At 30.1% G+C, this 13,445-nt stretch overlaps 1 protein-coding gene across 3 annotated transcripts in view; it reads left to right on the plus strand.

The window, feature by feature from the left end:
• Positions 1 to 13,445, plus strand: part of LOC129944487 (klarsicht protein) — a 466,409-nt gene that overhangs the window by 407,657 nt on the left and 45,307 nt on the right. For all 3 annotated transcript variants that reach the window (XM_056053943.1, XM_056053944.1, XM_056053945.1), the window contains one exon: positions 458 to 619. In XM_056053943.1, coding sequence (XP_055909918.1) covers positions 458 to 619 — 162 coding nt within the window. The remainder of the gene's footprint in view (positions 1 to 457; positions 620 to 13,445) is intronic.

Raw genomic sequence — 13,445 nt, forward strand, 5'->3', positions numbered from 1 at the left:
AATTCTTACATGCTTAAACTTTGACAGAACAAATATTTTATCTCTTTGAACTGAAAACATTTTTTTTTGACAAGCAAAGGTTGAGAGTCTTGTTCTCTTTTTTCTCTCATGATTGATTCTCGCTCCGTCTCATTTAGGAAAAATTAAAAATGGCTGTCTGAGTGGCATCAAAATAAAATGTGAATGCAGCCTAATTTTTACATGCTTAAACTTTGACAGAACAAATATTTGATCTCTTTGAACTGAAAACATTTTTTTTTGACAAAGGTTGGGAGTCTGGTTCAAAAGTTAAGTTGCTGATTTAACTTTCCTTAACATCTTTTATTATTAAATAAGATTTGATATTTATACATATCTTACATTTCAAACTAAAATAACTGTCAATTTAGACAGAAATTATGTAAGTCAAAAAACAACGTGCCATTTTGACGTTTATGTTTTTTTCTCATCTTTTCAGAGCAATGAACATCAATTCGTTGATCCCACAACACCAACAAAGTGTTATTATTCAAACTTCGAGACAAACCCCGTATTCAATGGGAGAAATGTTTCACCAAGAACTCCGAAGAAATCTGGCAATACTGTCACAACTGCTACATTTGAAGTGTCATCAGCAAAGGTAAGAAACAATCAAACAGATCTTTTTTGTATTTATTTTTGATTCGTGAAGATTTCTATTGGTTAACTAAATCAATTTATTTTTGATTTAGATCTGTCAAAACACGATTACGTTAGGTTTAATTTGACAGTTTTCTGAAAGTATATGGTAAACCAAACCGGTCTAAAAGTGTTTTTATAGTGAATAATCACTTCAAAGTTACATTTTTGGTTTGTCAATCTGTCAATGACAGAGTACTTATTAAATTTGATGGCAATGACAGTTTATGATATTTTTGCTTTAGTGCTGTTCGATGAAGGATAAAAAAGCTAAAACTTAGTTTAAATACCTGGTTTTCACGAATTAAGTTGCATCAGGTTTTGTTTACGACTCCAATTTCTTATTAACTAAGGTCAAAAAATTATAAATTACCACTCATAAGTGTTTCTCAAAAAAAAAGTAATTGTTTCACTCTGAAAAATCCCTCCAAGAGTTGACAGTTTGCTATGTCTGTGGTCATGTTGCTGGTGCCAGTGCCGGTGCCGGTGGCGGTGCGTTGTCGCGTCGCGTCATATGTCGTCGGTCTGCCTGTCTATTGCAAACGTCATTCTTTTATAATTTTATCTTAATTTTGTTGTCATTTTTATTTTTTGCCAATCGCCTGGCAATGGCAAAGAAACCAGATAAGCCAATCGCAATTGCTATTCGTATTTGTCAGTTATAGCGACCAAAACTAGGAAAGCTACAAATTAGCTGTTTTGTAGCCATATTATTGCGTCTGTCGTCTGACGTCCGTTGTATTCGTGCGTTGTCGTCATCGTCATCAGATCCAGTTCCTTCTGATTGAACCATTTTCACTTTTCAAAGTGTCACCGTGCAATCAAAAGCCTATTTTTCAAAAAGCTGTGTCTATTTATTTAACGGTGTATAAAGTGTTAACACTTTTAAACCAGTCTTTTGGTCAAAGTAAAGTGATAAATTGCTATTAAACACTGGTCAATCGAATTCAGTAACATATTATCCCCAATTTTCAGCCATTTCTCAACGAATTAAACGTTAAATTGTAAAATATGTTAACAGTTAGCATTTTAAGTTAATATTTATGTACATATGTACCGGCATTTATTTATTTTTTTTAATTTTATTAATCTACTTATCTCGACATATTATCATCGATTTATGTATTGGGGGGGGAATATGATGAGATTTGTCATCAAGATATTCAACTAAAGATTTGCGTGGTCCCAAGAGCTCAAGTGATATTATACCACAACAAGACAAGAAGTTAAAAAGAAAAAGACGCAATTGATTATTTTTTTTTATGGATGAGTGCGATCAGCAGTTAGCAGCTTGAAAGAGTCTCTCTTGTTGAGCCTCCTCATCTGTATTCAAGACGTTTTTTTTCGCATGGACCTGGGCTGACATTGATGTCGATGATAGTCAATTCATGTACATAGTTAATAGATAAATGTTGCCATCAATGCGGCTGCGGTTATTTTGTGCAGATAAGTGCGGTCACTTCGACATTTAGCACATTTAAGGGTGGTATTCGAGTGAAAGCCCAGCATTAAGCGGTTTTGCCATTATTTAATGGAGGTTTTCTTTCTAATGTCTGTTGATTTGAGTCTTGAAGGTAACAAAAATAAAAAAAAACATCACAAAACTTAAAAAGGAAATTGTATGGTGGTAAAATATAAAGAACCATTATTAAACATACATAATATAGTTTAATCGTAAAAAATAATACTGGTTTTTTAAACAAACGTCTGAATATATAAAAAATTGTTAATTATGGAGCTTAACCACCTTCTGTTGGTCCAGATTTAAGGAGGAAACGTTCAAGAGAAATTGAATTTAATGAAATGTAAACACTGTTGTGGTGGTGCAAATGAGGCCTAATAACAGCACAAAAGATAGCAAGCGTTTAAGACTTTTATCAGAGGTAGAAACTGCCGTATACGATTTTATAAATCAAATACAATTTTCAGAGAAAGATATAAAATAACAATTTTTATTATTTGTTCATTTAACATTTTGCTACATCCTTAATAAAAGATCTTTATCTGCAGTTAAATTCAAGACAAAGGTTTTTCGTTAAAATGTTCAGGTGTCATAAATTCAAGCTTTCAAATAATAATTGAAATATCCACTTTAATCACCTTCCAAAGCCTACTAAAAAAAAAATTCTTAAAAAAGGTTGATTCGTTGTACTTTTCAATCAAAAATCTTTTAAGTCCAACTTGGATATTTTCATCTATTTTTTTGAATAAAATTTAAATCCTACGACTTTTAGAATTTTTAAGCAACATTTTTATAATTTTTACCAAAAAGTTATACAAATTTCAAAGGTATCTATTTTAAAGAAAATTGTACTTTCTACAAAAATGTTCTCAATGTAAATTCTGAACTTTGATACATTTTTGGCTTACATACTGAAAATCATTGTCTAAGAAATCACGGAAATGATTTTTTCCTAAAAATGACACCTATTTCCTTGTGATAAAAAAATGGTTAAAACCTTACAAAAATCTTGTTCACTTCAATATAGACTCGCCTTAATTGAAAAACTGTTTAAAAAGTTCAGCTGCGGTCCAAAAATAGAACATTGACAACTTTATGAAGTGAAAGAATTGGTTTGGTACTTCGAAAAGAACTGCTTCCTGTTAAAACAGTTATCTTTTAAGCCTTTAAATAATCGTACCTAAAGTTTTAAATGTCTACAGTTCATTGGCCTTTTATGGCTTTATCTCGTCTAGTGTTGGGTTTTTCTCAGAATTGTACGCTCTTCGAAAGTGTCCATTTCGGACTATCTCTAACTCTTACCAAAGAGGTAGTGCGGAGCTATTAATTTGTCATGCTTTTCTGCTAATATCTCGGAAATGACAAGAACTAAAGAAAACAAAGCTTGAGACAGTTTAGTATTTGTTAAATTTGTGGTACGAATGAATATTTGGGTGCATGTCCCTTATTTTATAAGTGTTTGACAAACAGAAATCGATTTCAAGTTCTAGGAAGTTATTGTAATGATTCCGATTTGTTCAATGCAAAATTTTGACATTTCTCGACGTTTCAAGGTCCCTAGAGTCGAAATAAAAGATTTTTAGAAAGATGTCTGTACGTGCGTGATGTTTTTTCCGTCGTCCATAGCTCAAGAACTAGAAGAGATATCGACTTCAAATAAATTTTGTTATACAGATAATAATGCAGAAGCAGAAAGCGCTCAAGAAAATTGCGTGGGTTGTTTTTTTACTAAAGCATTTAAAAAAAAAAGGTGAAAATGTTGGTTAACCCTAAATATCTCATAAACCAATGACGCTAGAGACTTGAATTAAATTTTATACTGTATATTTTAACGTGATACCAAACCAACATGTTTTTGGAAAAAAATCCAATTAAAGTCTTTTTATAAATCGAAAAAAACTGAAAAGAATTCGTCACCTCGAAAATTTTAAGAATAAAAAATGATTTCATCTCCAAAACAATTTTGTAGAACGAAAAATAACGATTTTAACATCGGGTAAAATTTTGAGAAAAATCGAATCGACAGTTTTTTTTTATAAAAATAAAAACCTAAAAAGAACATTACTCAAAGTTTGTAAAAATTGATTTTCGACTCAAATAACTTTTCAAAACTTTGAGATTATGGCTTTCAACTAATTTTATCTTATGAGAAATGTAGTTTTCAATATTCGGGAAAATTTTGAGAACAATCTAATGGACAGATCTTTTTACAAAAAATAAAAACCTAAAAAGAACATTACTCAAAGTTTGTAAAAATTGAATTTCGACTGAAATAACTTTTCAAAACTATGAGACATTGGCTTGAAACTAATTTTATCTTTCAAAAAATATTGTTGTCAACATTCAGTAAAATTGTATGAAAAATCTAATTGACAGTTTTTACAAAAAAATAAAAATCTAGAAAAAAAATTAAGAAAAGTTTATAAAAATGTATTTTAGGCTCAACTATTTTTGCAAAACTTTGAGATATTGGCTTTAAACTACCTTTACCTTTTTAAAAATATTGTTTTCAATATTCAGTAAAATTTTGAGAAAAATCGAATTGACAGTTTTTTTTACAAAAAACCTAAAGAAAAATTACTGAAAGTTGATACAAATTTACCTTTGACTCAAATATCTTTTCAAAACTTTGAGATTGTGGCTTTCAACTAATTTTATCTTATGAGAAATGTAATTTTCAACATTCGGACAAATTTTGAAAACAATCTAATGGACAGATTTGTTTACAAAAAATAAAAACTTAAAAGAATATTTAACAAAAGTTGGTAAAACTTGATTTTCGACACAAATATCATTTAAAAAATTTAAGATTATGGCTTTCAACTAATTTTAGCTAATAAAAAAATTGTTTTTAATATTCTGAAAAAAAAATGAGAAAAATCGAATTTACAGTTTTTTTTTACAAAAAATTAAAACATAAACAAAAAATTATAAAAGTTGGTAAAAATTGATTTTCGGCTCAAATAGCTTTTTAAAAATTAAAAATATTGTCTTCAAACTTTTTTTATTTCACAGAAAATATTGTTTTCGATATTCAGTCATTTTTTTTTTAAATCCAACAGCCCGTTTTTTCAGCAAATTTGGTAATAATTGATGTTCGGTTCTTGATGTCTCTCAAATTTATTGCATTCATCCAATTTATAAAAATTTAAGAAATTTTACTAAAATTGGTAAAAATTTGTTTTCGACTAAAAATCTATTTATCAAAACTAAATTTCAAACTAAACTGTTTCTTGATATGAAAAATATTGTTGATAATTTAAAATTTTTTAAGAATAATTCAACTGACAGCTTTTTTAACTCAACATGAAAACCTACAAACTTTTAAGCAAGACAAATCGACAGATGGGATGGGAAGTTATCAGTGTAAGTCGCATCCCAGCCTCTTTTTTTAAGTGTCTAGGCTTGCCTCCGTCTTCATATGAGACTTTTTATTCGGGTCTTAATCTTTTTACTGTGCATCCCATTTAAAAATATCAACTTTATTGACCAGAAACATGTCTTAGCTTTTTTCCTTTTTGTATTTCATGGCGTTTTGAATGACCCGCTTAAACAGCATCTCCTTAGATGCAAACGAAAACATCCTCCAGGATCTAAACATAATGCTTCGTTATACAATTGCATACAAAACTTCACCAGACTTAGATCTTCCACGATTAATCATTTTTTAACAGTATTTGAGATTGAGTTAGAAATTTGGGGACCTTCTTACATATACCCACTAACCTCTTCCACCATACAACAGAATTTTGCTTTCATTTATTTCGTCATCATCATCGGCTCGACAACCAAGATCTGTTTCTGAGCTCTTTCCATTTATCCGATAATGAGCCAAACGCTATCGGATTCGGCTTTAAAAACTGTAGGTCCCCTCCATCCCTGACAAAAATACTCGAACACAGGAATGGTTGAGGGTTGTAAGTCACTGGGCCCTAGTTCTCAAAGGGTTGATGCGCCTCCCAATTTATTTTGTTTTATTTTAGAATCGGTCTTCCTCGCAATTCTCTGCAAGACTATCCTCATTTCATCTATCTACACAAAATTAATCCCAAAAATATTTGAAAGGTTACAAATATTTAGAGTTAGACTTCAGTGTATTTCTTTGACATGAAGTGTGTGTCCTAGAATTTCGACAGCTGACAACTTATTATAAGTAAAAATAGAATAACTGAAAGTGTCCATGGAATATTCAACCTTTTAAACTATGACCATTTAAGTCTTGTTCTTTTTAAGAAGAGTTTTGTAATGCTCCATTTTTTAACCCTATAAACTGTGAGTTGTCAAATTATTTGCTATAAATTCCAAATCTTGTACAAATTTTGAAACACCCTTTATTTAGAATTCTTCAAAACAGCATGTGCCGATGTTGGAGTTAAATTTAAAAAATTTAAATAATTAAATTTTGCGTCTATTTTTTACACCCTATATTTAATCTTCTTTAAATCTTAATATTCTTAAAAAATACTTTTAACTAAACTTGCAAATTGTGCATACAAAATTTATTGGATAAAATTAATTTTCCTGTTCTAAAATATTACCGTGATTTTTCACACGGAATCATTTCCTGGATGAATCTTGTTTAGTTCTCACATAATTTGCCCTATTTTTCTAATTGATGAGAGCTTTTATTTAATCAAAGCATTTTAAAAAATAAACCTAAAATAGATAATAAATAATATTTTTCTAAAAAATAAAAAAATATGGTGTGTGTGCGTGTTGTGTATTTAGCCCCATTTAAAATGTGTTTTTGTTTCTGTCCCTCTTTTTTTTTGTTAAGGGAATGTTAACATGTGGCCCAAATTAATTTATGAAAGTCTCTGGCCTTGCATGGATATTTTTTTGTTAATTAATATATTTTAGTTAACTTTTTTGTTTTCTTTTTGGTATGGATGACGCTAGCTTTCTATTTTCATTTTAAAACCACAACTAACATTTTTGCTTAAAAACTAATAAATAAAAATTATATGTCATCCTTCGTTGACGTTCGCAATGGCGGCGGTGGCTGGCGATGGCAGCAGTGCGTAAGCAATCCATGTTAAAACTTTCATTTTTTCCATACGAATATCTTGTTTGTGTCCATCTGGAGGAATGGTTCAAATATGATGTTGTATATGTATATGGAGCTTATAGTACCTACTTGTTAAAAATCTATAAACAAACAAAAATATGTTGTTCCATTGGTCGCTAGACGCGCTCTATAATTAATTTAAATATCCAACCAAGCGTACAACATGTGGTCACTGTTTATAGGTCTTTTTTGTATTCTCAAAATATTCAACATTGTCTACAAATTAGCTACAACCTATTTTCATTATAGTTACAAACATTTATCTGTCATATAGTTTGGCCTCATCACATAACCTATATGTCATATTGAAGCACTGTGTAAACTTTTGCATTCCCTCCAATCAATTGACATTTTGTCATCAGCCCTATAATAATAAAGACAAAAATAAGAAAGGAGGAAATTTTTGAAATTTATCGAGTCATTGCGTGGAACAACATCAATGTTGTGGACTCTCTTTTATTATTTCTTTTTTTCCACCAGAACGACCGACATTAAGACCGATTCGACGATGACGACTCTATAAATGACAATTTAATCCGCCTTACGATTTTGAAGTGCTCCCAATAGATAACTCAACTGTCGTGTGTTTGCATTGTTTGCCAGTGCTAAGGGGTGTGTGTTGTAGGGAAAATCTATTTTTCGTGGAAACAATAAAAACAGTAACTTTTACATTTATTTATAATTTTAATCGATTGTAAAATTGTTGAAGAAATTAGAGACAGAAAGAACATTCACAAAGTGGAAAATTTTATGTAAAACAGGTGTTAAACAACAAATTTTCCCATTTTTACTTAAAAATATCCCTTTTATAATTCATGGCACTGTTAACGGTTACATATGTTGATACAAAATGAATAGGGCTATATTTTTTAGGCATAGTCCGAATAATATTAGTAATCCCGACATTGAATTAAGTTCAATTCAAAGTTATTATGAATAAATGATTTTGGGAGTAACCAAACAGAACTAATATTAAATTAAATTGGGTCTGTTTATTAACTCTAAATTTTTGAATCAAATTGACAAAACTTCGAACTAAAAACCATACAAATTCATTGTTGATTAATTGTATCTGCTGAAACCAATACTTCCCTGCCATTAAAGAAATTTTTTGATACTCCCTTAGCTTAATGACATTTGAATTGTAAAGCATCTTGCATATTAGCTACGAACTGCGAACTGTGGACGTTCGCCTATTTTGACTTTTCTTTCACATGGGATTTATTTCTATTTGCAGGCAGCTACGGATTGAATAACCCTTTCCACCATATTTTCCTCAACCATGATCTTTTACACAATTTATTCGTTGCAGTGTGGATTGTATGTGGAACGCGAATAAAGTTTGACAGTTGGTAACAACCAAACTGAAATTCGTTACTTCCAAAATGTTGTGGATGTTCGCATATTTTGACTTTTCTTTCACATGAGCTTTATTTCTATTGTCAGACAGCTACGGATTGAATCACCCTTTTCTCCATATTTTCCTCAACCATGATCTTTCACACAATTTATTCGTTGCAGTGTGGATTGTATGTGGAACGCCAATAGAGTTTGACAGTTCGTTACAACCAAACTGCAATTCGTTACTACCAAACTGTTTTTACAAAATGTTCCTGTTTTAAAGAACAAAATGCACATTTTATGATCCTTTCAATAGTGTCAATTGGTTTCTTATGATTAAAATATGTTTTTGTTTGAAATTGGCTTTTTGACGTGTGTAAAAGTGTAAAATCACTTTTATTCGTTCATTCGTTGTTCACTCTCATGTGCATGGGGCCCTTAAGGTTTGACAAACTGACAAACGGGATAATATATTTTTGTTATAATCATCTCAAATATAAAGTTCGTTAATTGATATTTTAATAATGTAAAACTTTTTTTCAACTATGAACACAAAAATTGTAAATTCCAATTATTTTCCTTTCTGTGTTATTAATAAAAATTGTGTCTTTTTGGTAACACTATTTGTATCCATTACATAGACATGGACGAAAAATGTTCAAAAACCTATTTTTAAGGGCTTTAAATTTTACTTATTAGCAAACCGCTTAATATTTAGTAGTTTACTAAGAGACTCCAAAATTATAAACCTTTCTTTTAATTTTTATAACAAATGGATTGCTAATTCCCTTTTATTAAAATCTGGTATCTGAACGTGTCTTAATAGTGACAGTTCGTGAAAATAAACTAAGGAAACAAGCTTAAAAGGACCTTTTTATTGAAATTCCCGACTGTAAACTAGACCATTCCATCGACTGTTCATTTAAGAATAATTGCACAGATTTCATATTTATTTATCAAAATTCCTAAAAGTTAAAGTTTAATTGTCAAGAGAAAGTAAAAAGATAAAATCGTTTAATATTAGATAAAACGTCTTTAGAGCTTGGCAAATTGCTAAAAATAGCTTTAACATTTTAATAAATCAATTAAAATTTAGCGCCGTTGTCTTTTCTCTAGTTTCGTTTAATTTTACTCGAAATAACAAAGTTTATCACAGACATTTTCTTTGACATTTAAACAAAATTTCTTTACACTTTTCCCAACATTCGTTTTTCTAATTTAAAAATATCTGCCTCATTTCCTCGCTTTTTCTTATTTACAATTAAGAAGGTTCTAGTGTCTAGTGATGAGACGTCAAAATATAAAAAGCGCGTCTAACATGTAAATTAACGAATCTGTTAGTGTCAAAAGTGACAGCTTGTTTTCTTTTCAATCTTTTAGAATTGTTGTATTCAATTTAGATTGAGTAATAGCTGTGTTCACTGACGCTGTGCTGGACTGCTCTAGACAGAAAAGTACAGCTTTTTGCTGTTCATTGAGGTGCTGAACTGCTCTACTTTCCCGTTCATTGACAAACCTAGAACAGTTAAGATTAGGATTTTCTGTTCCTGCTTTTGAGTCAGATCAGGTTCGAACAGACTCGTGAGAAATGTCAAAATCGAAGTTGTCATTTTTTTGTTTATGTTTTGATTTGGTTGTGCTTTGTGTTTTTTTTCTCGTGATTTAAAAAAAAATAAAATAAAGTTATATTTTTCACTGTAAAAACACACAAAATGAAAAACATTAACGAGAAACGAAAAATTCACATAATTTGCAATTTGTTTTGTTTTTTTTTTGACAACTGACGTTTAACTGACTGTTCTAACTTGATCTGACGTTTCTCACGAAACTGTGCTGTTCCGATCTAGACAAAATCTCGGTGAACAGAACTAATACGTTTCTATTATTTTACTGCAATCATCAGTGTTTGTTTTCAGAATGTATAGAGAAATGTCAAAGACAACAAAATATTGATTTCGACGTTTTTGTACAAAAAAGAAAAAAAGTTTTTATTTTTAAATTTGCAAATTTCAACCAATTTTTAGTGATATGTAATTCACATAATTTGTAATAACTGATAAGTGTATTTCATATATTTTTATGTATTGTTGAATTTTAATGAGAAATTTAAAGAACAGGTGGCGCTTAAAGTGATTGTTAATAAATGACAATCAAAATGATCGAATTTGATCTATGTAAGGTGATAGTCAAATTGTCACCTAAAAATCTGTCACTAAAAAAATGTGATAGTCATTTTCAAACAAACAAACGACTGGAAAATTTTCTTAGTTCACTTTTTTTCTTTAAAAAAACACATTTCTGTGACCGACAAAGCTTACGACATTCGAAAAAAGCAATAAAAGTAAGAATTTTATTCAAAATTAGCCATTTGATACTTTTATTTACATATTTAATAAAAATCAATTAAAAATTGCACCAACGCAACTACAAATTTTGACAATTTGAATCGAATCTGAAAATGTTCAATAGAATTGAATTGAGTTGAATCATCTTACACAGTCGGAATGAAAATGATAGTCAACTATCACCTTAGCCGATTCCACCCAGTTTTAAATACCTCCAAAATTGACATAACTTATATAAAATCTTATAAACTTCTGGATTATTCACTGTGATCTTAAAACAATATACCGACTAAATGTCAACATTACGTTTACAATCCAATGTAGTCATTTCGTAATGAGGAACGAACGAACCTGGACAGCTGTCATGTACTTATTTTAATAGTGTAAATATCACTAGCGCCACCAGTGCATCTGTCAATGTACTAAAATTTCGTGTTCCATGAAGGAACTAGAGACTTTGTATATACAATGATGGTATTTATTACATTACAACATTATTTGAGGAGAAGAAAACTTAAAACCCCTTTCGTTCAAAATTTGTCAACCAAAACAAACAAAAAATATTGTAATTTCGTTGGGATGAAATTAAGGGAATTTCCCTTTTTTATGTTTGGGATTTTATTTTAATCTTCCATAACACTGCCTGTCTGTATATTTCAATACGATAAAAGATACGGAAACTATGTTTGATCTTCTAGTCCAGATAAAGCTCCTTTCAAATGTGACCATAAGACCAGACCAAACAAAAACAAAACTGTATCACAGGGTGTTTATTGAGTGTTCGTCTTTTCTTTTCGTTCCTTCTTTTTTATTTTTGTGTGTCTGTATTATAATTTTATCTTATCATCGAGTTATTAATTGAGTTTATTTGATTAAACTTTCATTGTATTCGATCGAAATTCAAAATTCCCTCCACCAAGACAACACCAACGACTCACATACACACTATATGTGATTCAATTTGAGTAAAATAAAAAACAAAAAACCAAAATAAAATAAAAATGTTTCGCAAATGCAAATATTATTCATTCCATAGCAATAATACAGCGAAGACGAACCGAGTGGCGGCGGAGAGTTCAGTATTTTGAGTTCTATTATCGAACGTATCGTCGTCGTCGAAGCACCATATCGTCGTCGTCGTAGCCGCCGCAAAACGTTGTGCTCTGTTCGAAAATATATTTTTAGAACTTTTTTGAATTCTTTACTCACACGGGAATTTACACAATCTTTTTAATATTTCACTGATATTTCCGTGTTTTATTAAAAACCAAAAAAACAGAAAAAGTTTTAAAATAAACATTCATAAGAATTTTCAAATTGAGGTGAATTTTCACAAGAAAATACAATTCAACTCCAGTGCCAGGTGAATTTCTATGAGTCACAATAATATCTACCACACAGATAATTAAATTTAATTAATTTAACGTTCCTTTTTGGTTGATCTGTTCTTGATCGATAACGATAATGATTTAAAATCTATAGAAGGTAGCTAATTTTGCAAACCGTCTTCTTTCTGTCTTAACTTTTATTCTAAGTCTGTTTGCAAAAGACTTTCCCATCATCTCAGAGTGAGTGTGTTGAGTAAATATTTGTGTGTATTTTACCTCTTATCAGAAAATAATAAATAATTACTCTCATTTCCGTTGAAATTAATGATCGATAACGGTTTTCCATCAGTAATTAGTAAAAGTTTATTTATTTTTCCCTACTATTTGCTGCAACCGGTGGTGTGGTGGTGTGTGTTTTGGTATTAGTATCTCATTAATTTATTAAGCAATTCAAGGACTTTTTTAAGTTTTGTTTTTAATATTACTCACCACAATCCACAGCCACAGTGCACCGTTAAGTCTGTTTAAAAATTTACCACCTGTAAGTCTGTTTTTATTTTTTATTTTTGTTTCTGTTTCTATGACGTCAGTGTTTAGTTTATATCAATTCAATTAAATTGGATACCTATTTATGTTTGTAGATACTTTTATATCTATACTTACCTTCTAGTATATTTTTGTTTTTTTTTTTGAGATTTTATTTTGTTCAAATAGATTTATGGGAATAATTCAAGTAAGTTGGCTAAAACGTGACTTTGAACATTATTGCCTGCTGGCTGCTGCTGAGAGGCTGACTTCTGGCAATATTGGCGTCATGGAAAAATTGCATATTAAATCTTTGAAGAGCGTGCACTCTAGGCTCTGCGGGGCTAGAGATATCTATTTTTTGTTGTTGTTTTTGCTTTATTCATCGTAGTCGTCGTCGTCGTCTTGATCCTCCAGACTTAAGAGCTCTGTGGATTATCTACAAATGCACTTTTTGTTTTATTTTATTTTTTTGAAATATTTTGCGTGACTGTGAAGAATAAACTTTTGAAAAAAAATAATAATAATACTGCACCGGTAATAATTTGTCACATGCATTTCATGTTGATCCAATTTGCTGGAATAAGAAGAAAAAATAAATAAATAAAAATATATGATTATTATGTCATTCGGTGAGGTGAAATATCGTGATGCTATGAATATTGAATTTATATATTTCGAAAGTAGACGTTAAGAAGGTTTTTGCCTTTTTGTTTGTT

The sequence above is a fragment of the Eupeodes corollae genome, chromosome 2 (genome assembly GCF_945859685.1).
Source record: "Eupeodes corollae chromosome 2, idEupCoro1.1, whole genome shotgun sequence".
NCBI lineage: Eukaryota > Metazoa > Arthropoda > Insecta > Diptera > Syrphidae > Eupeodes > Eupeodes corollae.